The sequence below is a fragment of the Glossina fuscipes genome, unplaced genomic scaffold (assembly GCF_014805625.2).
Source record: "Glossina fuscipes isolate IAEA_lab_2018 unplaced genomic scaffold, Yale_Gfus_2 1, whole genome shotgun sequence".
Lineage (NCBI taxonomy): Eukaryota > Metazoa > Arthropoda > Insecta > Diptera > Glossinidae > Glossina > Glossina fuscipes.
The window spans coordinates 20,444,102-20,471,302 of record NW_023998415.1 but is presented as its reverse complement, the minus strand read 5'-3'; the positions used below and the strand labels follow the sequence as shown (position 1 = coordinate 20,471,302).

Genomic DNA, 27,201 nt, shown 5'->3' with positions numbered 1-27,201 from the left:
TTTCCTTTAAAATTGATCCATATAATCCGCTTAAAATTTTAATTAACTCTAATTAACTCACTCTGTGTGAATTTTTTTTTTTTTCTTTTTTCTTGCGCTCTCTTATATTTATTCATAATTTTTATAGTACTTTTTTTATTTTTATTATATTCAGTTTTTGTTTATTTCATTAGATTAAACTAATTGACAGTTAATCAACTCTCATCCCCTATCCTATCTTTATTCTTTCTTCTTCTTTCTTTTTTTTTTTTTGTTGTTTTTTTTTTCGGGAGACATTGCATGTCTGCTTTAGTTTTATATGTATATTTTTATGAGTTTTATGATTAAAACTCAACCAGACTTCAATGCTGCTCGTCTGCTGAAGCTTAACGTTGTTGATCTATCAGCACATCACCCTTAACATCAAAAGTCAATAGGCTACAATGTTATGTCATGAAATATTTGTTGTTGTTGCTGTTGTTATTTTTCTTATTTAATGTACTTTATACTCTGCCCAGTTTTGAGTAACTCCCCATGAGAGTGTTTTTCATTTCTACATACAACTTGTTTTTTTTTTTTTTTTTTTTTTTCATATGTAGATATTTATGTATATTTTAAATGATGGTAGCGCACGGTCATCACATATCGCTGTTCTGTAGCGTTCAGCCAGCCTTCATTACCGGGGCCTCACTGCGATGTGATGTGTTTTGTAAATTGACATTTAACATTAATCATAATTAAGCTTTAGAGAGCAAACTCGAAACTAAGATGCAAGTATTAATCTTTTTTGATCAACGTATGTAATAAAGATTTTTTTTTATAAAATTTTTTGAAAAAAAAAAAAGGCTGCCTATAAAGGACTAAAAGTTTAAAAAAATAATATATATATATGTATGTATATATATATATATATATACCGGAAATATTCTTTAATTTAAAAACTAAATTGAGAAGAACACGAACTAGTTGCATTGTTGAAAGAATCTTTTTGGAAGCTTCCACAAAAGAACATACAAACAATTTTCATTTAAAATATTACTCATAACGCTACCAATGTATTTGTGTACAAGTATTTTTTTTTTTTTTTTTTCTTTCATGGATGTAGTGACAGCGCACTGACGACTAAACTGCTGGACGTGCCGCAATTGGTCCTTGATTCGTTCTATATAGTTTTACATCGCCCATCCCTGAATCTCTTTGGAATTCGGATGTCGCCTTCACCTGGCTTTATTTAGGAGTATGCCGTTGAAAAAACTGGAGCACATTCTCCAACTTTCGCTATCTCTCAGCGCAATTGCTAATATATTGTACGGTGTAATTTTGATCTCTAGGCACGTGGAAAGCGTATTTCCTAAAGCCGTCCACGCAGGACAAACGAATACCTTGACCTTTGCATTATTGTCTAGGCGTTCACATTAATCGCACGCGTTGTCTCGCCAAGTTTCCCGTCTCCGTAGAAAAAACTCACCCATTATTCTGCATTTGCTATCCGCTATGTAGGCAGGTTTCCTCGTCTTTCGGGTCATTTCTCCATCGTTCTTGCCATTCCATTAACATTCTTTGTCGGGTAGCAATTTTTATTCTGTGCAGACAGCGTCTGTAGATTTTCTGCTCGATGGGTAATAATCCTACCAATATCAATGAAAATGCACAGTAAGCTGATATCATTATCAATGCGCATAGCTATTGAATTGCTTCTAGCTTGCGTAGGAGATGTTTACTTTGTAATATTTTCCCTGACATAATGGGTGCGGCATATATATTTTGCACATAAGCTAGGCAGCATATAAATTTTTGCCTCGCCTGCTTACGTCCGTTCACGCCCTTCTGTCCGTCACCAGTATAACTTAGTTTTTTCACGCTGCACGTTCTAATTTGGATTTATTCGCTTATTCGGCCTGCGCTATCTTTTGCGATGATCTCTATTGGTGGAATCAACACTTGATGTACAATCAGTCGCTTATTCGCTTCGCTTATTTAAGCTCTTTATAATGGCCAGTCCTGCCAGTCGTGCTGCTGTCGATTGTGATGTGAGTGAAGAATCCTTTGGCAACCTTACACTTTCATGTTGCAGTGACCATTTCCTCGATAGCATCAACAACGGATTGTCGTTTGATAAAGCCAAAGTGGAGCTTAGAATAGCCGCATCGACTCTTCAGCTCCGTTTTTCCTATCTAGATAGCATCAATCTCTCTAAGAGTTTGGCTACATTTTCCAAGACATAGGTAAATCGATAAGGCGATAGGGTCTTTCCCAGAATGCGGGACAAGTGCTAAGCTTAAGGCACAAATTGTACATATCTATTACTAAATCCGGCCAGACGTCACCAACCAGATGTTTTATTTCTTTTGGTATTCCCCAGGTCCCCGGCACTTTGTCCCTTTTCAAGGTTGGACATGTTGCCCACATTTATTCCTATGGGCTTTGGGCGTATCTTCTGCCCAGACTCTTGCTATGTGTGTATGTATGTATTCGTGTATGCAAGTACGTATATATATATTCGGGCACGCGCGTATATGCATATGTGTATTGATTATTTCTTTTAGCACTTAGTACTAATTACTTATAACTTTTATATGTTAAGTGTTGAGGTCTCGATGTGCCCTTACGATAATACTTAAAAATTGCAATAAAATCACGATAAAATAATACGTAAATTAAGGCAAACGTCAGGAAAGCTTGTTAAAAAAATTTACTTATTATTACTGAACTCTAATTGATTAACGTTTTCAGAGCTGGATATTTTGCACTTTATAGTATAAGTCAAAGCTGGTTTACTAATTTTTTGCAGGTGCGTGTGCTAATCTACATACAATACAAACATATATATATATGCATATATACACAAACACATGCAATATGTTTGATCTTTGAGGTTAACAGCCGTAATCGGACGTTGTGCTCGATGACTAGCAGTAAGGGAAAACAAAGTGTTCCAAGTGTTATAGGTTTTGTGAATTTTCATCAATATATATATATTTCAGAGCAATTGCCTCAATAGAACTCTCCAAACATCAAGGCTTTTACTTGGCGAAAAGTGCAAAAGAAATGCGAGTGATTGACTTTTCACGTACGAGGAGTGAGATTTATTCTTATCTGCTCTATATATATGTATAATTTCAAAATTTTGCAATAACTCGTAGATGGTTGATCCAAATATACTAATTGAGCCCTTGAGTCACTTTTAATAAGCTGAGAAAAAAACTTGTAGGAGGAGCTTTCACAGTGGCCTACTCCCTTAAGATTAATGCTTTTGTCGGATTTATGTCATTTTCCGCCAATTAAGACGGAAAATACGGATAAATTTTAACCCATAACCCACAGCATCTATTGCTGACATCAAGTAAACGATAAGTGTAAACATAGACACGAACTGCCCATACATGAGCCGTTTCTCATGCTTGTTATATTTGATCGACAAAAAAAAAAAAAAAAGGAAAAAGTAAAAGCATTTTTAGAGACATCAAACATCTCGTCTACGCCCAGTAACCTGTGTTAGCAGATCTTTTGGAGCAAATCGTGTAATTACTCCATTCTACTGACACTATCAATCTACTACTAATAATTTTGTAAAAAGAGCTATTTATCAAAACCATAGCAGCGTTCGAGACTGGATCACTTAACGAAGAGTTTTCAACTAAGAGATTCTTTTAAATTCAATAACACGTCTATGGTCAGGCGGAGCATTGTGACGGGCAAACTTCTATTTTAAAGTTCCGCGCATATGATGAGAATGAAAATAGAAGAAAAATTTTGTTTTATACCGAGCTATCACTCTCGTCTACGCATTTCGATATACGAGGTGCGAAATACTGATGTAAGCAAAAATTATTCAAATGACGACAGTTCGGAGATATTTTTCGCGTACCTCTTCGACTTTGTTCTGAGATTTGAATGTTTGCTGGAAGTGCTTTTGCAGCCAATTTGGTCCGTTTTGTATTGCATGCATGATTTTATTGATTAAAATCTGGGCTTATGCACAAAACAGATGTTTGTGAAAACAATATTTATAAAAACAATAAGAAAAAACAATTGAGTTCAAAGCTTGGCTCGTTTCAAAACAGAATGTTTCCAAGTAAGAAAGACGTTATTATATAAGTGAAATAGAAACACCTCGAACTTCAAGTTCATCTGATTGAAGAAGAATTTATATGACCCAGACTTGGATAAATTCTCGTGATAGACAAAGTCCAGGGAGGCAGCGAGTTTAAGGTTAGGAGCCATTTTCTTGCTGTCTAAAATGCTTTAAGAGGAGTTTTGAAAAACGCAGAGCTAACTCCATCGTCTACTGAAATTTTTACAAGATTTTTGGAAAAGTTTTGGGCTCGCGTTTTCCCATCGCTTTCGCACAATCAACTTCACGTTTAATCCGCATAATGATTTTACATACGTCCCGATAGCTGAGATAGCAAGGCTTACTTGCGAAAAACTTTGATCGACTCTACGCAGTAGTAGAAAGTGGGAAGTTTCTAAGGCGATATTCGACTTTAATTTAATGCTAATTATAAATTTTGGTCTTTTCTTTTTCTGACCAATAACGGTGCAATACAGTATTATTGTAATTCATTTGTTTTACCTTTTTTGTTTAGAAAATTTATGCGTCTTGCTATTGAGCCGCAGTAAAAAGTCACACCCACTAGTTTTGCGATAAGCTATAAAAATCGTAATTTTATTATGTACAGCAATAAGGCAACGAATTTTATGCAAATTTTAATATATAATTTCACTTTTAATTTTTTTTTAAGTATTTTGTCGTTTTTAATTTTTTTTTTTTTTTGTTTTTTATTTTTTATTATTGTATGCGATATCGTTGCAATCGTTATTTTTTATAGTTATTTATTTCGCGTCTATTTATGTTTTTTTTTTGTTAATTGTTACAATTTTCACTTATTTTTTCTTTATGCGGCTGCTGCATACATTTACGCTTTTACGTTTTCCTTTTTAAAATGAAAATCTTAACGCTTCGCTAATCAGCATAATCAACAATCCGTATATAATAAATAAATATATATATATATATATGTGTATGCGCGTATGTATGCGTGTTTGTATATATATGTATGGTTTTTTGCGATATACTGGTCGTTATAATATAAAATGGATTTGTATTAGATTTGTTTTCTGATTTTTTTTAAGATTTTATTCTTTTTTTTTTTATTTTCCGGCGCAAGTGTTAAATGCCTGCACGTACATTAATGCTGCAATTTATAATTGCTCTGAAGCGTATGAATTTTTTTTATTTTTTTCGTTGTTATTATTTATTTTTTTTATTAATTTCTTATATTTTTTTCCTTAATTTATTGGTTGTAATATTGCCAATGGAATCAGCGTGTTTATGTGTGTTATGTTTTTCACGCAATTCGCTAAAGTAAACAGCGTTAGTGATCACCAACCATAAGCACTTATAGTGTTGATGGCTATAAAATCAATAATTTGTTGCAGGCCTCTCTTATGCGCTATCCTCTATCATCTAGCGCCGTTTCCGTAGATCAAGTAAAAATTTAACAACAATATATATATATGTATATATATATGTATATATATTTATATATACAGGAAAAAAATAGATTTTTATTATATTTAATGCAACGCTTCATTTAGCAATAGATCAACACTTGAAAACGTTTACTATAACATTGAGAGACAGTAACTGTTTGGGTAGTTTTGTCAACCGAATAAAATAAAGCAACCAATGCAACAGAAAAAAAAAAAAATAGTAATAAATAAATAAGTGATGAGCGCCGCTAAATTAATCTAAAGAGATTTTTTCCTCTTCGCCGTTCCTTAGTAACTTAGACTGTTCGGCTCTTTGGCTGCGTAAAGCATTATTCAATTAAAAATGTTTTTTTTTTTTGTTTTTTTCCTTTTATTTAACTTTATATTGTAAGCAATGTTAGTCAATGGTTATTAGATTCTTCGCAGTAATTGTAACTCATATAACGCTCTCCATAATTTGTTTACACTCATTTTTCTTCTTTTTACCTAGCGATTCTCTGTTGTGTGGATTGTAAGCTTTTGTGTATTTTCGTTTACTGTTCTTAACGATCTTTACCATAAAAGCTTTATCTATTGCATGCTAAAGTTAAAGCTTTTAATATATATGTATATAAATTTTCTTTATCTTACGCTTATAAGTTTGTTAATTAAGGCATAATTACTCGATTTAAAGAGCTGTGAAATGATTAATTTAATGTTTAAATTTTAATGTTTTCATCAGCCTGTAACTTTGGGCTTTTGTATTCGTTACCCATTGTATTCGTTATTATTTTCCTATAACCTACTTTTTTTCTATAACGTAACCCTGACTTGGTTTTTTCTTCCAGCATCTCATCTACAGCGCTTAACTGCTTACCCAACACGATAGGTCCATTAAGTTTGTGAATTATTCGTAAGCCAAGGAAATATTGCAAAGTGAACTGATAAAGTAGCTTCACTTTTCGCCAACATAACTAATAGAATCCATTCAGTTGTCTTTTCTCCTCTACACATTTGTCGTAATCACAATTACAATATAAAAAGTTTAGTTAGAAAAGCGATGGGTGCATGTATACATATGTATGCATATGTATATGTTTTGTCATCACGTATTCAGTCGACAAAAGGAACCTTTGCAGATCCTATCAAGAATATATCATACATATTTTTGATCGGCGTTAAATTGTGAAACGATCTAAGCGATCGATCTGTCCATCTGTCCAGCGTCATTGTCCATCTATCCGGCTTGACTGTGGAGATAGGTGGTTTTGACACTCCCCTTCTTACAAAACTTAAAATGTCGATTTCGAGTGCATCGGCCCCAAACTCGTCACGGGCCTCCAAGCACTTCTATTTCGCTAAGCAAACATTTGTAGAGTTTTGCTCATTACTCATAAACTATGAAAGATAAAAGTACAAAATTTTTCGAATTTATTTTATCAAAAATTATTCAAAAGTACCAAAATTTATTCAGTTTAGCATTTTTATTATTCTTCACTTATAATGGAAAAGGTATTACAGGGTATACAGATTTTTGATCCCAAAAACAGAACGCCGCATATTATAAAGTCTTTGAAAAAGACGGATACGCAAAGTACGACGCCATCGAAACAACTCTTCCGTGTTTTTTGTTATCCTTAAAACTTTAAACTTTAAACAAAGCTTTAAATCACTCCAAAAATTCAACTACAGTTGCAAACCATTGTCGGCGTCTATGACCTTTAGTCTTCGAATCAATGTGTACGAAACGCATATACCAGTGGAACATATCTCAACCTTCAAAACATCACATGTTTACATAATTTTATTGTCAGATATCGTATTGAATTATATATATGAAAAGAGAAAATTGGATATGATGTATTTGGTGTATGCCGTGTAGGATATCATTTGTGAATTTGCTACCTATCTTCTAATCAAATATTGCACATGTGTATATGCAACAACAATTTTATACATCCATTGAATATATTTAGTTTATTACATTATTACTGAACTTCAATCATTCTGAGCTCACGAGCTAAAAAGAAAAAAAAAAAAAAAACTGACATTCGAGCACACTATGCCTGTCATTTAGTTGACGCATATTATTTTTGATCCGAAACTTTAGATGATTTGGATAAATATTTTTAGGAAATTCATGATAAATGCCTACTGTATGTACGACATGCGCGAACTTGAAACCTTGGTTCAGTAAATTTTGTTTAGCAATTGTAAGCGTATTTCTTTTCGCGTCCAAGTTTGAAGCTCTTCCTGTTGGTGTTAAGTAGACCACTTCATAATCGCAATCTTACAATGGTTAAGAAAGAAACCAAATACAAGTATCAATTTATCTACAAGCATACATACAAACATATATAAATACGCGTCTACATGTGCACTTACGTAGCCGTAATAGATACATACAAATATACTTATATAATATAAAAGTCATATACTATGTCCAAAAAGTAAGAGCAATTTAATTTTCCCTTTTTGAAATCTACTGCGGCCTCTTTTTGCGGATAACTTTACGCACACCATGCATAACTCTCCAAGTAAAGTTGCTTGTGAACAGGCAAAGTGAATTCATGCAGTGCACAGTAACACATATAGTTGAAGAAAACTGTTAACTGTTCGGGTCGTATGCGCAGATCCAACTCTCATCTCAATCACAAAGATGCGATTCATGATCGATTGATAGTTCTTTGCTCAACAAAAACACGTTTTATAAAAATCGGAAAGAATACATTTGCGTCGGACAAAACCAAGCGCTAAAACACTAATGATGTTTACAGTGTGAAATTGGACACAGATGTCTCTCATAGCGCAAGCAGTTAAAAAAAATATATATTTCTGATATTCGATATACTCACACAATTTAACTTGAATATCAGTCTTACCTTCTGGGTGTCGTGTTATGTGTATATAAATATATATATAAATGCATATATATGTGCAGACAAGTGTTCTTGGACAAGTAATGAGCGATTCTAACAACATTTAAATTTTCGATGATGGCTGGTGCATGACAAAAATAAATCCAAGAATTTCTTTAGTGTAATAAAGAGTTGCTTTTATTTTTTGTTTTTTTTTGTTTTTTTTTTGAATATATATAAAATACCGTTTAACAAAATGGAATTGATTTTTTTTTTTTAAATTTTTTAAAAGAATAGTTTTTTGTTTAACTTGAAAATTATTATATACTGTGTAAACTTTATTTATTCCAGTTTCTATATAACATCCATTCGTATGCTAATAACTTCCGCACATACGTGAATATCTTAGATCATTAGATAATGTTGACTTATTTTTACTTTGTTATCAAAGTTGTTGGATGACCTCCTTTGTGCTTCTTCTGTCAATAATGATTTGAAAAGGAAATCATAGGAGGTGTATGTTTACAAGTAATTATTACATAACGACCCGAATGTAGTTTAAAAAAAAATAGTAAATAATTTATCCAAAATATTTTTTTTTTTTTTTTGGGAAAAGCATTTATATAATTAATTGATTTCAGAGATAGAAAATAAGTTTCGTTCAAGTAATTTTTTTTTTTGTTTTTAAAAGGTTGAAACGCTCAATATATTTTAACGTGTTCGCAATTCGATTTCTTGTAAACGTCCCCAGCTTTACGAATTGCCTCTTGGGAATGACTGAGACAAAATTTATTTGCTGCTTATTAGTTCGCCTAATCAAAAGCTTATTTAAAAAACGTTATTTTCCCATAATTTATTTTTTTTGCATTCTAGTCCCGTTCAGTTAAACTTATATATTTCTTCTTTTCAGTTAGCTTCGCACTACTCGCCACGTCCCTGTATTTGATTTATGAGCATCAAGGAATAATTATTAAGAGAAAATTAATCCATCACATTGTGGTGTCCGCCATATGTGATTTGGAATTCTGCATGACTAGCTGGGTAGATAAGAATCGTGACTACCAAATCAGTGTTAGCGGATTCAAGTCCCAGGAAAAGAAATATAATATTAGGTGGGAGCGGCTGATTTTTTCTATTTTCAGAATAAAAATGGAAATTTATATGGGTAATGTGTTGTACTTTATCAGTAGCCAGGAGAAAGCACGGAAAGCAAAAGTGTTTACAATTTTTGCTGCATAGACGTATGGCGTGGAGTAGGCATGTTCTTTGACCGCTTTAGGTAATTTTTACCTTGTTTTGCAAATGTAGACGCGATGTCTTAATTTTTTCGAACCGGAGGGAGGTTACCGGATGTACTATGTAGTTGGACAGATTGACAAACGAATATACGAACATACTTAGGAGCGTTGCGAATGTATAAGTGGCCAAGATTTTATATACTTCCTGAAGCATGCTTGGCGTTGTCAATTTTTCCCATATGTAGACAGGTACTACAGCATCGTCTACCATATACAAAATCTGTCTAAATTTATGTGCCGTAGTTTGTGAGCAATAAGCAAAAAACCAATTGGTCATTCCTTTTGATAAGCAGAGGTAGGCTAAGTTTTCGCGGCGTGTCCTTCGCCCGATTGGACTCATTTTCAATAGCAATCCGCGTGCAAAAACCTCACGTATTTCTTCCAAATTTAAACGCGATAACTTCAATTTTGCGGCCAGCAGAACGCTTCGTACAAGTAGTACGCAGACGGGAAGCCGGATATGTTTAAATCACTTCAAAATTTGATACCGATCAGGAATATGTGTACTTTGTGGGGTTTCATAGCTTTCCTTCTGAACGTTACACACGTTTTGACATATTTAATATACCCCTTATTATTCGGTGATGGGTATAAACAAATATATATATATATATTTGATTTAGAATTAACGCACTTACGTTGTCGGATTCTATGCTCTAAATGCTTATATATATTCTACCGATATTATTAAGGGATTATTAAGAAAAATATAATCCGCCACTTGGAAGCTCTTTTACGCGGCTACTTAACTATTTTGAGTGGTGCATGCATGCACACAAATTTAACATACTCTTACGTCACAAGAAACGAACGATAGAAAATCTATAATTCATAGCAAATGTGTGTAATTATATGCAAAAAGCGGAGAGCAAAATTTTAATATAACATAACATATTAAACACGTAACATATGAAGGCACGTGAATGAAGTTAAATGCTCAAGAGCCAGACATAATTGCAATACGTAAGGATGAGGATGATGACAAATGCAAAACTTTCAAAATTTTATTGACTGCGATCGAATGGACCGATTCGACAAATTTTAAAAGTTATACATATATTGCGTGTTCTTGAGCACTGATTACGTTATGAACATATTTTATTGGTTTGATACGACAAGATCCGAAGGATTGAGTACAAATTCTTAGCAAACGATTGCTGGATAGCAATCCATTTTGAACTCGATAAACTCTATTCGTGATGCATACCAATCGTGAATCGCTGAATGTAGTCTCAATAACAACTATTAGTGTAAAGATTTGATTGCCATTTAATTTTTATATTTCCCATTGAAACGCCTGAGGGAAAAAGAAAAAATTGAAACGTTTGACTTATGACTTACCGAAAAACATAGTATGAAAACAGTGTTTCTCAATCCGAATTTTATGGTAAACGATCGCAATCACAGGACATTAATAATTCGTTTTCGAATATACCAAACACAGGGAGTAGTTCGTAAATGAAAAATGTCGCCTTTTGCAATAAATGCATAGAAGAATATGTGAGGCGTCCCTAAGTAAAATAATTGATTGCAACTGTGACTGGTATCAGCTGTTGAAGAGAACAAAATGAATTACAAAGATTGAACCATTTCATGTTTTGAAGGGAAGCCTTGAAGTGTTCATACGATCAAGAGATAACGAAAAACATGCTCGAGATCGATATTATTGCAGGTGTCATTCGATAGATATCGATCTAATTACGACTTCAATCGAGGCCGATCGGTATTTGATGATCAGCTGCTGACGAGCAGCTTTGTTTTTATATTTTTCATTTAGGAAACTCTGATCTGTGCAATAAAAAATATTTAATCGATAAAAATTCGCAAATGTCGAAACAGTTTACTAACAATTAATTTATAACACAAAAGATCTAAATTAACATAATTAAAAAATTTAAATAATTTTATTATGTTCATATATTAAGGGGCTCAGCCAATCTAACAAATCTTAACACATTTTAGTTTTAAAGATACAGTTCACCAAAGAAAACGCAGCTTATATAACAAAATATATTTGAATATGAGAAAAGTTCATCATAAGGAATCAGGTTCAGTAGTGCGCGTAATTTTGGATTTCTTATTACTGGCAAGCACTTACTTTGTAGCTTTAGTGATCTTACCGAATATACTTAAAACGAACACGCGTGGTTTCTTTTGCGGCGATAAATCGCTTATGTATCCTTACAAATTGAATACATTATTAAAACCGATACATATTGGAATATTCGTACTGGCCGTACCGGCAACAGTGGTATTGTGTAGTAAGCTGATGAGTGTCATCAATATCATGAAAGACACATCTTCATCGTCCAGTAACTTTCAAACACGCTACATAATAGCCGGTATACAAATTCCTACCATAATCAGTGATTGTTTCGCCATATTGGGTGCCTATCTGTTTGGCTTGGCTTTAGTTGTTATTATTACGATCTCAACGCAGAGATTTACAGGACGTTTGGCACCCTATTTTTTTGAAGTATGCCAACCGATAATAACAATCAACTCGACCGCCTGTGCGCATGTTAGCCACTTTAAGCATTATATAGCTGAGTATACGTGCTCTTCATTCACCTCCGGCGTAAAACTTTTAAGTGAAATGCGTCATTCATTTCCCAGTTCGTATGCCTCAACGACCACATATGCTATGGCATTCATTATTATGTATCTTCGGACTAGCATCACAGCAAAACATGCACTATGGGCTCAATATTGTCGTCTTCTCTTACAGTGCGGTTGCGTGATGCTGGCTATTTTAGTTGCTGTGGAACGTTTAACATCATACCGTCATCATTGGTCGGATGTTGTATTTGGCGGCGTGATAGGTGCCACTGTCGCCTGTATTGTGATTCATATGCTCTTAAGCAACTTATTTGAAACAGTTCCCATTAAGACTCGTTCTAATAGGACACAAGCTAATGAATCATTAATCTTACAACGTAAAAAAGTAGATAACAATTTCTCGTTCGGTTATTATAATTTGGGATATTGTTATAATTTAGGTTACTATCGGCCGAGATTTTGTTTTTAAAAAACCACATTTTTGTTACTAAAGGATATACAAAAGTCAATAAATATGTTGAAACACATTAAAAATCAATTATTTATTAAAGCTGCAAGGCATGCGGTCAACAATATATTTATCACATAAGTAAACTCTTTTAATGACGCAAGCTAAAGAATGCTTTTTCCTCCACCTCTACGCCTATATTTTCTGCAATACTATTATACTTTGTCGCGAACAATAACATCAACTGTTAGTTTTAAATGATGTCCAGTGATCGTGACCGACTATTTAAGAGATAAGTGATAAGTGTATTTAGCAAGAAGAGGCCAACCTTCCGGATCTCTATGTCATTCCATCAGATGAAGCTTTTACTCGACCAATGTTTGATGGGCACGCGAAGAGCGCACGATCAATCAGCAGGAATGCAGCAAACGTAAGTCAATGTACGTCAGATAATAAGCAAGAATACAAAGAGTAATATTTTCCAATGATACGAAATAAACAAAAACGGTTAAAAATAAAAGGGGGCATCGGCGTTAAAAGTTTTCGTGGACCAGCAGCCGTAACCTAATCCACTTTAGTAAGCACTATAGCGAGAGACAACTCTAGAACTTGCAATATAGAAGTGTAGAAGAACAATTGTTGTTGAATCAAGTTCGAGATACTAGCGATAATGCAAAGCAGCAAGCGTGACCGGATCGATTTTAGCAAGTAATACCGCTATTGCTGTTAAAGAGCGCTTTTAAATGCTACCTTTAGCATAAAACAGTAAGTGTATCTAGGTCAGCCTGAAAGCGCATCGCTGCAAGCGTCCTTCAATAAAGAGATCAAGAGATTAGCTTTAATATGGAGCAATGCGAGTAAGTTAAGCGGTTTAAGAAGAAGAGGCTAGTATTAGTACGGAACAGCAAGTGTAAATAAAATTTACTTTAGAAAGCATTACAACAAATACTGTTCATTAAGAAAGAAGCCTCCTCTTTGTCTTTGGCTTTGGCCTTGCTAAAGATTCTTATTCCAATCATGATAATTATAAGCAAACTCTTGAAATTCGCTCATTATATAATCAAATTACATGACGTGATATATTTGGCTTTTGTAAATAACAGAGTTTCGGCGTCGTTTTTGATCGACGAAATGAAGTCGACCTTAGGTGTGTGTTTATTCTGTTTATCAAACAAAATCTATGTTTCTTAAGATGGCCATCAAGGCCAAGCAACAGTAACTTCTACCTAGAGTGCATTAACAACTAAAATTCGTTTTTACCGGTTCCAAGTCCTTCAAAACTTACCTGTATTGTCTCATTTTTGCTCCGTGATTGAAAACCTTCAGGCAAATGATTGACCTATACTTTCAGCGTCTTGCGTCTTTTCGCTATTAATTTTGATATACATATGCATAAAGTAAATTATAATACTAAGCATGGTCAACCGATCTGCATACTAGTTTATATACCGCATACCCACACCCTACGACTAAAGAAAAAAAAAAAAAAAAAAACAAGTTTTAGCGTTAAAGTAAAAAAACACAACGGCATTGGTTTAAACTTATAATATTTTATATACATGCATACATACATATATAAAAGTATTTTGTCTTTTGCTTAAGAATTTAACTAATTTAAATAAATTAAAATTAAAACGAAAAAAAAAAAAGAAAAATTTTGCAGCAAATCATTGACAAGAAATAAAAAACCAAAATAATGAGGAAGGTGGATGGATATACGTGGTAGATACAAATTGCATTCGTCGCGACAACAAATAGTTAAATAACATGTCTCAAGAAAAACAGAAAAAACAAACAAACACGCATGTACACGCAATTTCATGCTTTATGTGCCAATGAATAGCGACGACAGTATGAAATGCGCCTGCATTTAGCCGCCGTACTGCAATGAACTATGTTGAACGAACGTGACTGACGACTTTCACAATCATGGCACATAACCGTAATTGTGGTAAGTTTGTGCTGCGGCATATTGAGCCTGTTGTTGAGCTGCCGCCGCTGCAGCGGCGGCTGCTGCAGCAGCGGCTGCATGAGGATGCGGTATATAGGGCAAAGTACCGAACGTGTACGCTGGCAATACACCGGGTGGACTGTTTGCCGATTTTGCAGACGATGAAGGCGAGCTTGATGGCTTGATGGGTGGCTTTGGTGCCAGACTCGAATTCGAACGCGTTGGTTTTCGTGCGAATAATTGTGAAATGTAAAGAGCAACTGCAAACGCTATCAAAGTTCCCAAAATTGTGCCGGCCATCACATCAGACCAATGATGCCAATAATCAGAAATACGCGTTAAAGCCACATACCAGGCAAACATAATGAAAATGAATTGTAGTAAGTGTTTAAGTAATTTCGAAGCTCGAGTACTTAGAGCTGCTTGAAGATATATTGCCACATAAACCATAGCATAAAAGAATATACTGGCGTGACCACTTGGAAAAGATTGACCCACTTGGGCTATGCTATTGGTTGACATATTTTTCGCAACGCAATCATAATCTTCGACGTATCGATCGTGATTCCTTGCATCGGAGCAAGTAGATCCATCGGACATTAACGGTTGACATACAGCAAAGAAATGTGGCCTCAGACGGCCCACTGAATACTTAGTTATATGCGTAGTTATGAGAGTTAAAGCCAAGCCAAATAAATAAAAACCTATTTGCGTATAAGATTGCATTAGTCTGCGGCCCAAATGACATCCCTTGTTTGCGCCATTCTTCCGTTTCTCGCCTAGCGATGTCGCTGTTTGCTTAAACAACTCCACGGCCAGCATTACAGAGCTGGGCACTGCCAATACTATACTGATTAAGGCCAGAACACTTATTGTACTCTCTTTATAGGGATAACGTAAAGACTCGTCATCGCAGAAAAATCCCCGCTTATAAGGTTTAAACCATTTGCGCAATGCCACCTCGGATAAACACAATGACGCGAATATCAATAAATCGAAACCCATGCGCGCAACGCTCTTAAAACGCGTCATTTTATTGCGGTATTTCTGTAGAAACTAAACAAAACGATTAAACTAAACGATGCTCGTTCCCCTGCAACAAATTAAGTGGCCTACACCTGCTACCACGCAACGTTTCACTGATTTGCGTTGATAAACGATTAACGGCAAAACTCCGTAACACATGCACAGACCGCGCTTAATGATTGACTAACTTGAAGCATTAATTTGGCCGAATGTTTAAGTTAACTTTTGGCAGCAGCCAGCAAACCATCTAGATAAAACCTGCTCACTCTCTACCTGCCTGTTTGCCTGTCAGTTATTATTATGTTTACAACAGCTCAATAAAAATAAAAACAACGCACGCCTGCTTGCTCTCCGCAGAATATTCAACAAATCAATGTTATTGTTGCTATTGCCTTAAAGCAAAAAAAAAAAAAATTGAAAAAAAACCCAAACGTGAGTAAAACGTTACTTAGTTTACCCCGCGTACGCAGTGGGTAGTCATGGTTTTTATACTGGCATCAGCTGTTTGCGCTACAACAGCTTACTAGATTCGTTGACAAAGTAGCTCTGGGTGAATCTTTGCTTATAGGCGTTTTAATACCGGTTTTTGCTGTAGTTTCGAGCATCGCATACGATTCTCTTCTCAAACTGGTTTTAATATATCTGTCAACTATCTGCTTATGCAGCCTCTTTCTTTTTAGCATAACGTAATAGTCCAGTAAAGAAATATTAGTCTAAGTTCAGTATTAAAATCTGAAACTCAATTATATTTTAACGAAATAGTTATATTTTCCAATTATTAAACGTTATCAATAAATTATATCATTCTCTTAGATCCCTATCGGGCTCGCTTGACATCTCATCAATAGAGCGTAAAAATTGAACCGTTGAACCAGTTGAAAAACCTCTTCATTCAATCTTGCTTACGTTGAAATGCCATGCGAATAACGGTGCAGGCCTTCGTTCTCTTCGGTAATCGTTTAATAATAGCCTTTAGGAATAGGGTTCTTCAATTCTCTAGATCACGACATCTTTTTTTTTTTTTGTTTTCTTGAATTTAAATGTTTTTTATATAATTTTTATAAAAATTTTCTTTTCTTTGGCATTACAAGCATTTTCGTTAATCATATCCTGATCTTCTTCCTACCTTGTTTTTAATGTTATTTAATGTATTTTTCATAGCCCACTTGCCTTAAGGTGCTTAAAAATTAAATATTCGGTTAAAATCGAATTTTTTAATACCTCTCACTGACTTGTGTGGACAACAAGCAAAGTGTCTTTAATTACATTTCTTCATTTGTAGCGATTGTCGTACTATATATTCCGCTTCAATATATATATCCGATATTTGCAATAATTAAAATACGAAATTTAAATTCCAACAAATTCTTATAACGCGCACGACGTTACTAGAAAGATTTTTCTGCGAGCAAAGAACCCTACGCATATACTGCACTTTCTGTATAGAGTCCTGCTCCGTACAGTTGTGTCTCAAGCATCAATGGTGCAAACACTATTATATCCCATAAAATATCGGTTTTCAGATTTTAAAAAATTGCGCTTACCATATAATTTCGCATTTTTGACTGTCCGCATATACTGAGAACGATACATGTGGCGGGGAAAGTGCTATTTCGCACTACTGAACAAAATTTTAAGCGGATGAAATAGAAAATCATCGACCTTTTATCACACATCTAATGAATATATTCAATAATTTTTCAACTAAACCTAAGAATTATGATAAGAAAAAGATGTAGTAGTAGACTTGCTCTCCCAGGCAATGGCTTGACTCTGTAATCATATTTTCTTCAATATTCTATTTATGAAATGTTAAAAACCTTTAACATATCAAACATGTTCTGTACGACTAGTCTGTAAGCAATGGACATTTTTTTTCCTAATTGTAGACGAAATGAATCGATTTGACTGGATTTTATCCTTCATCTAATGACAGGAGGTAAGAAACATACAATACAACAACGGTAACGTTCTTTATTCGAAATAAAGTTACAATTGTATTTGAGATTAAAGTATCTCGGTCGCCTTAGACCGTAAGACAGACAGGCAGACATAAAGTAATCGGTTCTGATATTCGAGCTACGGAAAAATGTCTAGACTTTATACATTGTACATGTTAGAGTAGTTCGACCGGTCTAATAGATCTGCTCTGTTTGGCGTATGTGTACCGTTCCGTTCCATTTCATTTCCTTCCGTGTATAATACATCGCTAAAGTTTTGGAATTTTACAAATCCGTAAGTCTTCAAATTAAATTATGCGGATACCTACGAGAACGTCAGCTATCGAAGATAAAAAGCTTTTCAAAGTTTGGTGTAAATGAGTAGAATAATTTTAAATTGTTTGAAACTTGGCGATGAAATTAGTCATAATATAGGAGAATAATACAAATTTGAATACATTAATTTTCATTAGTAGCCTTCGCAACGAAGCAGTTATCGATTCAGAAAGTGATGGGACCAAATATGTAAGCTAAGAATTTCGCGATCATTGTTGCGAAAATGAACAAGGTAATCTAAAATAGGTTTGATCAATCCGGAATCCTTAAGTATATAAAAAAAAAAAAGGAGAACAAGACAGACAAATACGCCTTCAATGACCTCACGTGTAAACACGACAACGAAGTGACGAGGACGTGATATCCAATTGAAGATTACGGCGAAATCTTGTACAACCGTTTAAGAAACTGCTTTCTAGGTGCAGCGGTTGGAAACCATCGAACCAATCAATCACTTGTTGCACGCGTCGTTTAAGTAGAGGGTGTTCGAAGTTCGTCTCAAGACGAATATAAATATTTTTATGCAGTTTTCTATTACGTATGCGCATAAGTTTGGAGCTATGCGAGGAAAGCGCATCTCATCATCAGCTTAACTCGAATAAGCATGCGAATTCATTGAAGCTTCACATAGAAATCGCTTGTTTACCGGTTTCCCTTACATATGTTTACCTGATTTTCTATGCTTGGCCGTTAACTGAAAACAACAGCAAATAACTCTAACAATTATGCTTGAATGAGTTCGATAGTGTATTTCGTATCAGTTTTATCTATGGCTAATATAAGTGAGAAACTCTCTCTTTCTGTCATTCCCTCCCTATCGCTCTTTACAGCATGCTTCGTTGGATTGTAGACTTTTAAACTGCGGAACACAATAACTTTTGGCATTTTCGCTAAAGATGTTTGTGGATAATATCATTATTTGTATGTGTGTGGAATTTAATTAAATTTTTATTATTATCACGATTGTTGTTGTTATCATTATTGTCTGGGTCTCCCAAATTATAGGCGCGTCAGAGTAACCAAAGAGAAACTTAACCCGATTGCCTAACCGAATCAACGTTGAATGATTCCTTGTTTTAGGGGTCAAAGGTTTTACTAGTGCCCGCAGTTGCATTTTAAGATACGTTTATCCGTCGAAACAGAAAAACGATCGAAGACAACGAAAAAAAAAAAAAAAAAAAAAAAACAGACAAAAAATATAAAAGTTACGTTGCTATACCGCTCGTGTGGTAATTGAGCATATTTGGTGATTTATTTAAAGCCGAAATGATAAATCCTTTTTTCATTGAGATAAATGCATGTGTAGTCGAGTCACTTCCTCATATATTGTAACATAAAATATAAGAAAGCTTATCTCACACCTAGCTAAGGCCGAAGCCATTACTGACGATAACTGCCTGCAGAATTTTGGATTAATTTTCAAATTATTTGAGACATTGATTGACTGCGATTTTTTTTCCTATTTTTACGTTACTTATTGCAATTACGGTAGTAGTTGCAATGATACATTAAAAAAAAATAAGCAGAAAAGTTTACAAAAATATAATTCCAACTTAATCTGTTCAGTTGCGCAATGATAACATTAAGCTTTTAACTCCTTAACATCGACGGTTGGGAGCAAAGCATTCAGAAAGCCGTCCTAAAAATCGTTTATCGTTGAAAGTCTTATATTTTGTTCTCTATAAGAACATGTCCATGGCTTGAATTGTTTACAATTTCGCATGAGTCATATTGAGTTTCCTAAATAACCTTTCGATAAGAGGTGTAGTCGACAGATTTACTTCAAATGAGTTTACGATATATGCGGAACTACGGCAAGGTTCGGTTTCTTTCCCATCTATTTTGCTGATATTAATTAACGAGCTCCTATCCGTGAGAGAAAATCTTGTTCATTCACCTAGAGACAAGAGCACCTTCCGTGATTCGTTCCTCTTCAATACAGAACCGAATTTCAAGACAAACGCTGCACTATAAGTGACCCATCAAAAAGGAACCAGCGCCAAAATATCTGAATGAGATCAGATTAATAGGGTAAACTTTGATGCCATTAAAACTTGCTGCTGTCTCTTTTTGCAATTCTTGACGTTGTGGGCGGTGGACTGCAAAACGACGTTCGTTGAAAAGAATACAAATTCGAGCAGGAAAGCAAGTCGCGGTATTGGCGGACTACAATCTTTACAGCATGTGCCCAGCCAATAACAATTGCCACTCGAGCACACACCCACCAGATTGCGGCCACTCTCTATCGCTTCCTCTCTTTGCTCACTGCTTTTTGATCACCACTGTGCTAAACGTGTAGGGGCCGATCAAAAATACGTTCGTCCAAGATCAGACTATGTAATTCGTAGGTGTCAGTAAATTTCCAAATCTTGGGTTAGAAATCCCCGATTTAGCGCGTGATAAGCCTCGACTACGTTGTGCTTATGTAAAGCTACCTCCAGAGCAAGTGTTCCCCCAACTAAGAGCTTTAAAAAATCTTTTGTTTGCTTCCGTTCGTCTTGAAGTTTCGCCCATACCGCACAATACGGCACCGCGGCTCGTCATTTTGTAAATGCACTGTCCGCCTTTGCAATAATGTATCTGTGTTCGTCCTTCTCACGGTCTATTATATTTCCACTCTCAAGTCGCACGTGCAAATCTTATTTCGTTTTCTCTCTCCACTAAACCTATCATCTTTCCTGACCATCATCACGCCCGGAGAAGCTATTCAACTAAGAAGAAAGAGCAGGCTATACAGATATCGAAAGTTGTGTTCAGCATTCCATTCGACCTGCTTTGGTGGATCTTCTCAAGTGTCCATCCAAATTGTTGCTAAAGATGAAACGGTCCTTCAAGAAACTACAGTTTAAGGACAGATCGTTTAAAGGGAATGTTTACTCCCTCCCCTAGTTTATGACGCTTGTGTCGGGTCACATCTTAACTATATAGAATTTAAATTCAGTGATTCGATAAGGCTTAAGAGAATCGATTAGATGCTCTATTTGTCATAATATTGTGAATATACTTGAGTTTATTAAGGACATTTAATAAGAAAATATCTTCATTGGGAAAAAGAAGTTTACACTTTCGAAGCATTGTCCATTACTAGCCGCGAGCTTTTCTTATTTGTTGTCGTGGCGGAAAAGCCACTCGCCTCTGGAGCCTAGCCCTAAATTCAAACAGTTTTTGACATCTACGTAAGAATCGAAGCGCTGTTTAGATAGACCTTAACTCATCGCTTGGCATAATTGGTGAACAAAAGAAGAACAATGTGTGCTTGTTCAGTGCTTGTCGAGTTAAAGGAACCAGTTCATCCTATTATGATGTCTATGTCTTCGCTGTTTTACTTTGTATCCTTCTCTAATCATGGATGCCTTGGATTGGAGCGACGCATACAGGATCAGCCTGATGATTTACTTCAATGAAATCATAAGTACGGACTAAAATTAGTAATCTGGCATAAAATTGCCGTTGCGCCTTAGTTGCCATAATTAAACCTCCGTAGAAATATATTTTAAGTCGATGGTCACCATTATTGAGTATAGTCATAGCCACAGACAACTGACAATATAGGCAAATTAAGAATCGATGGACAATGTCGGTCTGGCGTACAATCGTTCAGAGAATGTCGCCTATCCGTGCAACATGATGATGGTCAGAAAGAAGCGAGAAAAAAGAAAGAGATAGAGGAGAGGCCGGAGCCTAGCGTGGGTATTTGGCAAAGCCATCGTGCAATCTAGTGCTTCTACCATCAGCGTAGCTCTTCTACTTACTTAGACATGTATCAACACACACCGAAGTTATATTCAATCCAGCACAACAATGTTGCGTTTTTAGTCTTGAATGTGTTGTATACAGGTAGCGGGTAATTGATAGTTAACATCTTCAACAGAGAATAAGCAATTGCAGCGAGAGTAATTCGCTTAAGTGTTGTGCGGCGTCCGAAGCAAGCGGTTTTAGCTTACGATTAGTACGTATTTTCAAATTTTGCCACTTCTTCATGTATTAAACTCGCATTCTATCATATTTTTCCTCGAGTGCTTTTGTTTCTTTCAATGAGAAGATCTGCCACTGTTCGTCGTTCATCGTCGTTGAAAGCCAATCACAAGAATGAAGTCTCACGACCATGCTCGTTATTACGGTAATTTTATCGCTAATCACTAACTATTGAAGGAAGAAATTAAGTTTATTAAAATTAACTAAAGGTAGACGAAGACGACGACGACGACGAAGACGGAGAGTGCACAAGAAATTGATAAGATTAACGTGGCATTTATGTGAAATTCTCGGTCCAGTTGTCACTGAATTTTTTTTATACACTCGAAATATCAAAAATTCATTATTCTTTCTGTTTCGATTGTTATAAAACTCTTACATTTTTACTAATTATCTAAAGCTTTTTTTCTTTTTTCAACATTTAATCCATTGGTTGCATTTCCACCAAAAAAAGAAAAAAAAAATAGAAAGAGAAAGAGAAACGTAGAAAAAAAATCCAATTAAACATCGCAGACTCTCCATTTAATCACTTGTAAGGTTTCTGGTTTTTTACAAAAACGCATAAAATTAAGTGATATTGAATAAGGCAGAGATATCCGAAAGCAATCAATATATCCAGCAAAGCTTATTATTATTCCGTCTTATGTAATGTACATGATCGACATTATGGAGTGCATGGCGCATCGGTTTGCTATTTAATAAACAAAATAAACCGCAAAGTATTTGATATCTATAATTGATCTGCACATATGTTTAGAACAATGAAAAGTAACTCGCAAAACCAGAGCCGCATACAGAATTTTAATGGAAAGAGGCAAAAAAAAAAAAAACAAAAAATTCTCACTTAAAAACGAAAATCCTTTTTTTTTTTATTGCGCCGGGTCTAACTCGGGTTACATCTTGGTTTGAATCCGTCCGTAAATTGCTAGGAAAAGGAGAGCTTTTATGCGTAAAGGCAAACCATATGCGTTCGTATGAATCGTGAACGCCCATCCGACGGGACGTGAATACGTACAATCGGTCGCGTTTCATAGACGTATATTATAATTTTCTATTCCAGCTAACCAGGTAAGGTCATCACTTTTGCACTTCCGAGAATAAACGTAGTAAAGAACGCAGTAAAAGAACATGTCTAATAGTGAGTTGGATCGTATCTCCTTTCTAAATATTTATTATTAGGACCTTGCCGTTGTTTGTGGCATGCAATAAATAAAGAGTTGTGCACTACAAAAGAAATGGTTACAAGATGGTTATTAGAGAAACAGCGAATCTACAGCCACGGTTCGAGCGTGCGATATGCAGCTCATATATGTTTAAATGACTTCGTAAGTGAGGATTGTTGTCCCTTTGGTGTAGAGGAAACGTAGTTAATGTTCTTAAAGCATTTTTACGCGTACAAAAGAACTTTTTGGTTAGGGTTTGTGGACTGAAAGTGTCAGTTTTGAGCATGAAAATGACATTGCAGTTACCTTCAATACCCCTAGTCAACAGAGAGACATGATTTCGGCCTGTTTGATATTGGGTCTAAATAATGAAATAAATAAAATACTGCAACATGCCGTACATCTCGTGGCACCATCAATCCGTTATGAGAAAAAAGAAAATTTCAAAATTGACTACACGAGGTTGCCACAAAGATCACACACTACAACTCTATTACATTTTCTACTTGAGAATTATGCTAGAGCATTGGCTTACTCAACTGAGCCCCGAACTCTCCACGACCTTATTCACCAAAGTTATTCGTGTTATTATCGAAATAACATCAGACTTTTGTCGACAAGTGGCAAAAATTGTCATTCTACGATTGAATTCTTAGAAAACTCCCGGAACGATCGTTTCCGCGATAGCGTATTTAAATGAAAACGTGAACAACCGATATCCAAAGTAAAAAAAAAGTAAAGCAAAGGCATTTATTTGATGCCCTATATTTTTAATATTTCAATTTTTTCCGGGTTAACTTGAATTATTTGGGTGTTCTGCCACGCTATGGATAACTCAATTATCACAAAGATGCAAAGAAACAAATGTCACACTATTGGGAAACCGTTTGCTTAAAGGTACATAGAGGGCGAACTGAACATAATTATAAGCATTAAGTATCCAATTACAGTAAAAGTTCCTTATTCGCGCTTCGTTTATTCGCGGTTTCACTATTCGCGGATGAAAAAAATGCGACCAATTCCCATATTCGCGGCTATAAATTTCTTTATTCGCGGTTTCTGAGAATGTAAACAAATAGAATGAAAGGAACCTTATTACTCAATGAATAAACTGTTGTTGCGAACATCCAAAATCTAGTTCATTTCAGCTAAGCAATTTCCCTAAATAACAGATTGCCTAAAGAGGGAAAAACTAAATGCACATTCGCATTCAATTGAATTGATTTTGGTTATTTTGTCACCTAGGAGCGTATCCCCCATAATCCCATATAAATTACGATTCCGTATTCGTGGTGTCTGTATTCGCGGCATTTTTATGTAACGTATCCCCCGCGAATAAGCAGCTTTTACTGTACTTTATTACTTGTTGTTGCTCTTGTTGTTATTGCAAGTTGCTATATATATATATATATATATTTAGGTTGCTATAATTGAATTGAAATTTAATTTTTATTGATTCCGTGTGCAAATATATTTTATATATATATATATCAATTTTTTGTTTGTCCGGAAATATAGTTTACATTTTAAATGAATTTGACTGAACTTTCTTATAAATAACTTATAAGTAGGTATTAAAAAGAATAAAACTGATGTGAGAGTTCTCAACCGATACACCCATTGTCTGCTTTACAATTCAGCTGACCGAAAAATTGTCCGCTTATTAATTCAAATTAAAATTTCTTCCACTTTGCATAGCGACGAGCATTACTTAGAAACTTATTGGCGTGCTGCTGATCATTTGTAGATGTTACAAAAAGTCGCGTTAATTGAGTACACTTTCATACGGCGGCGAGGTCTCCTAGTTATTTTTGCAATAATTGAACCTTGTCGGTATGAATGTTCCATGTTCATAACGTTTATTATAAGCTATAGAATATTTGTGTTCAATTCGTCATATTGAATTTGTTGAGTTCAGTTTGGAACACCCTATACATCTGATCTATTTTAAAGGGCAGCCTACATAGACTGCAAGATTATTATCAAAGAAACTAAGTGAGATCTAGCTTAACGAGTAAAATGAAATACATATGTACCTTACGTAACGACATATGCCTATTGCTTGGTACTTCTCAGTATACTTTAAATATTCTACAATTCCTTTAGCAGTGCGCAAAACAGAGTTTCTTCCCCAAATCTATACAAATTAATTGATTTTATTGGTAAGCATTTCTATCGACAAAATCATTTGAGTTTGCATTTTATTTACCTTTCTCTTGACACAAACAACGATTAACTCCGTCAATGCATAAACAAAATAACTATTGGATTTAAGTCGAAAAGCCGTTTAAGTGGAAGAAATTCAAAACAAAAGGTTATATACGTGACCACTACGTGTTCGTTATCGCTGTCAACATATATATATATATATATATAGGTATATATGCAAGGCTGAACAATTATTGTTTAGAAAATTTTCATTATCTTGCAAGAAATTTTTCCCAAATCTCTTACAAGTCATTGTTTACCGTCATTCTATTTAGAAACACTTCAACACCCGAACGCGATTTACAATTTTGAAATCTCTTTTGTTTTGTTTTGTTTTTTTTTCTTTTTTGATTTAATTTGTTTATTCATTTATTCGCTTTATTGATAACATAATAATTGCACAATTCCACCCACAGACATTTACGTAAACTTGTCATACTTTCAACTGTTTACCGTTTGCAAACGATAAGTAACTCAAGTAACACTAGTGTGCTTTCTTCTTAATACTGGCAATGTTTTCTAAAACCTTCGAAGCTGAACTTCAGTCATTTATTTATTGCATGGCTTTGTCAAATGGAAAGAGAGAAATTTGAGTAATGACATAAAATAGACAAACGAAAAAAAAAAAAAAAAAAGACATAAGTAAATAAAAAAAAAAAAAAAATGAAAAAAAATAAAAACCATAGCAGTGTTTAAGTGTTGGAATAACAGGTGTTTACATTTGTAGTTGTAGTGGAATGTAGCGCTGTTTTTGTTGTTATTGTTGCTTCGTCGTTGTATACATTTTGCATTGTATTGTTAATTAAGAACGTGTACATTGTAAAGAGAAGAAGGAAAGAAAAAGAAACACTGTGTGTATGCATTAATGATTAACAGCTTATATATAAGTATGGGCGCATACGTACATGTGTGCATGTAGTGCCTGGGTCATTATGGGTCATGGTACGGGAAAATAAGTAAAATTTCTCAGCAAAAAAAGAAAAGAAAAGAGCAGAACTATCTTTCAGCAATAAAACCAAGAAAGAAGAAGCAAAAACACTTTGTCGTAAATATTTCGGTCAAAACAGAAAACCTTCTTACCTTGCATTCTCCTGCATTGCAGTAATTTCAGTTCATTTTGCAAATAATTCTCATCAATTTCTTCTATTTTTTATGTTATTATTTTTTTGACTATGCACCGATAAGTCATTAATGCTCTTAAGAATGGTTAAAAAATGTTTGTTTTTTTTTTTTTTTCAAAACATCCGAAAAATGTTTCTTTAATTTGATACTCAGATTCCCATTGTTATCAACTTGGATCTCTGGAAATTTCACTTAACTAAACTATATATATATACACATATATGAGTTACGTCTCGTATCGATCAGAGAAAACCTCGCATAAGATTCTGTTCATTGCTTTCATTGATTAGATTTCAAGATAACTCAAGAGGTTCAGTACTTTATTCCATATTGTGCAGGGTGTTTGTCAGCAGAATTGAATGAACGCGAATTTCGGCGCCTTTGTTAGTAGGGAGTTTCTTAACTTCGGAAATAGCGCATTCGTTATAACAATAAAACAATTGACTGATGAAATGTGAAAATATTTTATCAAAATTAAATCTTAAACAAAGGCAAACATTTAATAGGAACAACGTGCTATCGGCATTCATTTTCCATTTAAAGAAAAAATGTTCTAAAGACGGACCAGTTTCGGGTGCATGCCGTCTTATACGAGAAGATTAATTGAAGGCAATCTCGATGCATTCCGCATAATTTATTGCCATAAACAAAATATTCAGCAGATATATTAGCATACCTGTGCCGAACGGACGAATAACAAACACGTTTTGCTTTTTGGCTTAGAAATTTCCCGTTGAAGATCATTGACAAGGTTTGTGCATGCATCAAGGGGATATTACAACTTGTTCGTCGCGATACGATACGTTGTACATCAAATTTAATAAAACGTTACAGCCTCTGTGCATCGATAGTATCATCGTTGG

The 27,201-nt window shown here is 34.7% G+C and overlaps 4 protein-coding genes across 9 annotated transcripts in view; 2 read left to right on the top strand and 2 right to left on the bottom strand.

Moving 5' to 3' along the window:
- The window catches only part of LOC119645094 (putative phosphatidate phosphatase), a 34,587-nt gene extending 8,208 nt beyond the window's left edge, over positions 1–26,379 (bottom strand). Inside the window, exons 1-3 of one of the 5 annotated variants that reach the window (XR_005248613.1) lie at positions 25,218–25,374; positions 25,045–25,145; positions 24,624–24,976 (exon numbers count right to left, since the gene is read on the bottom strand). The gene's annotated coding sequence lies outside the window, so the exon portion shown is untranslated. Of the gene's footprint in view, positions 1–4,555; positions 4,746–13,902; positions 13,920–24,623; positions 24,977–25,044; positions 25,146–25,217; positions 25,375–26,296 lie in introns of those variants that run through there. The other 4 variants (XM_038044994.1, XM_038044993.1, XM_038044996.1 and 1 more) reach the window with 4 other exon arrangements.
- The window catches only part of LOC119645097 (uncharacterized protein DDB_G0283357), a 678,949-nt gene that overhangs the window by 463,981 nt on the left and 187,767 nt on the right, over positions 1–27,201 (top strand). The window lies entirely within an intron of this gene.
- On the top strand, positions 11,519–13,210 carry LOC119645093 (putative phosphatidate phosphatase). Its single transcript, XM_038044991.1, has one exon. It carries the CDS (start codon positions 11,631–11,633, stop codon positions 12,636–12,638), a length of 1,008 nt encoding a protein of 335 aa, XP_037900919.1. The 5' UTR covers positions 11,519–11,630; the 3' UTR covers positions 12,639–13,210.
- LOC119645091 (putative phosphatidate phosphatase) lies at positions 14,458–15,795 on the bottom strand. Its single transcript, XM_038044990.1, has one exon. It carries the CDS (start codon positions 15,598–15,600, stop codon positions 14,545–14,547), a length of 1,056 nt encoding a protein of 351 aa, XP_037900918.1. The 5' UTR covers positions 15,601–15,795; the 3' UTR covers positions 14,458–14,544.

Excerpts from the sequence above, each read along its gene's own strand:
- LOC119645093 (XM_038044991.1), top strand. The coding sequence starts at position 11,631 with ATGAGAAAAGTTCATCATAAGGAATCAGGTTCAGTAGTGCGCGTAATT.
- LOC119645091 (XM_038044990.1), bottom strand. The coding sequence starts at position 15,600 with ATGACGCGTTTTAAGAGCGTTGCGCGCATGGGTTTCGATTTATTGATA.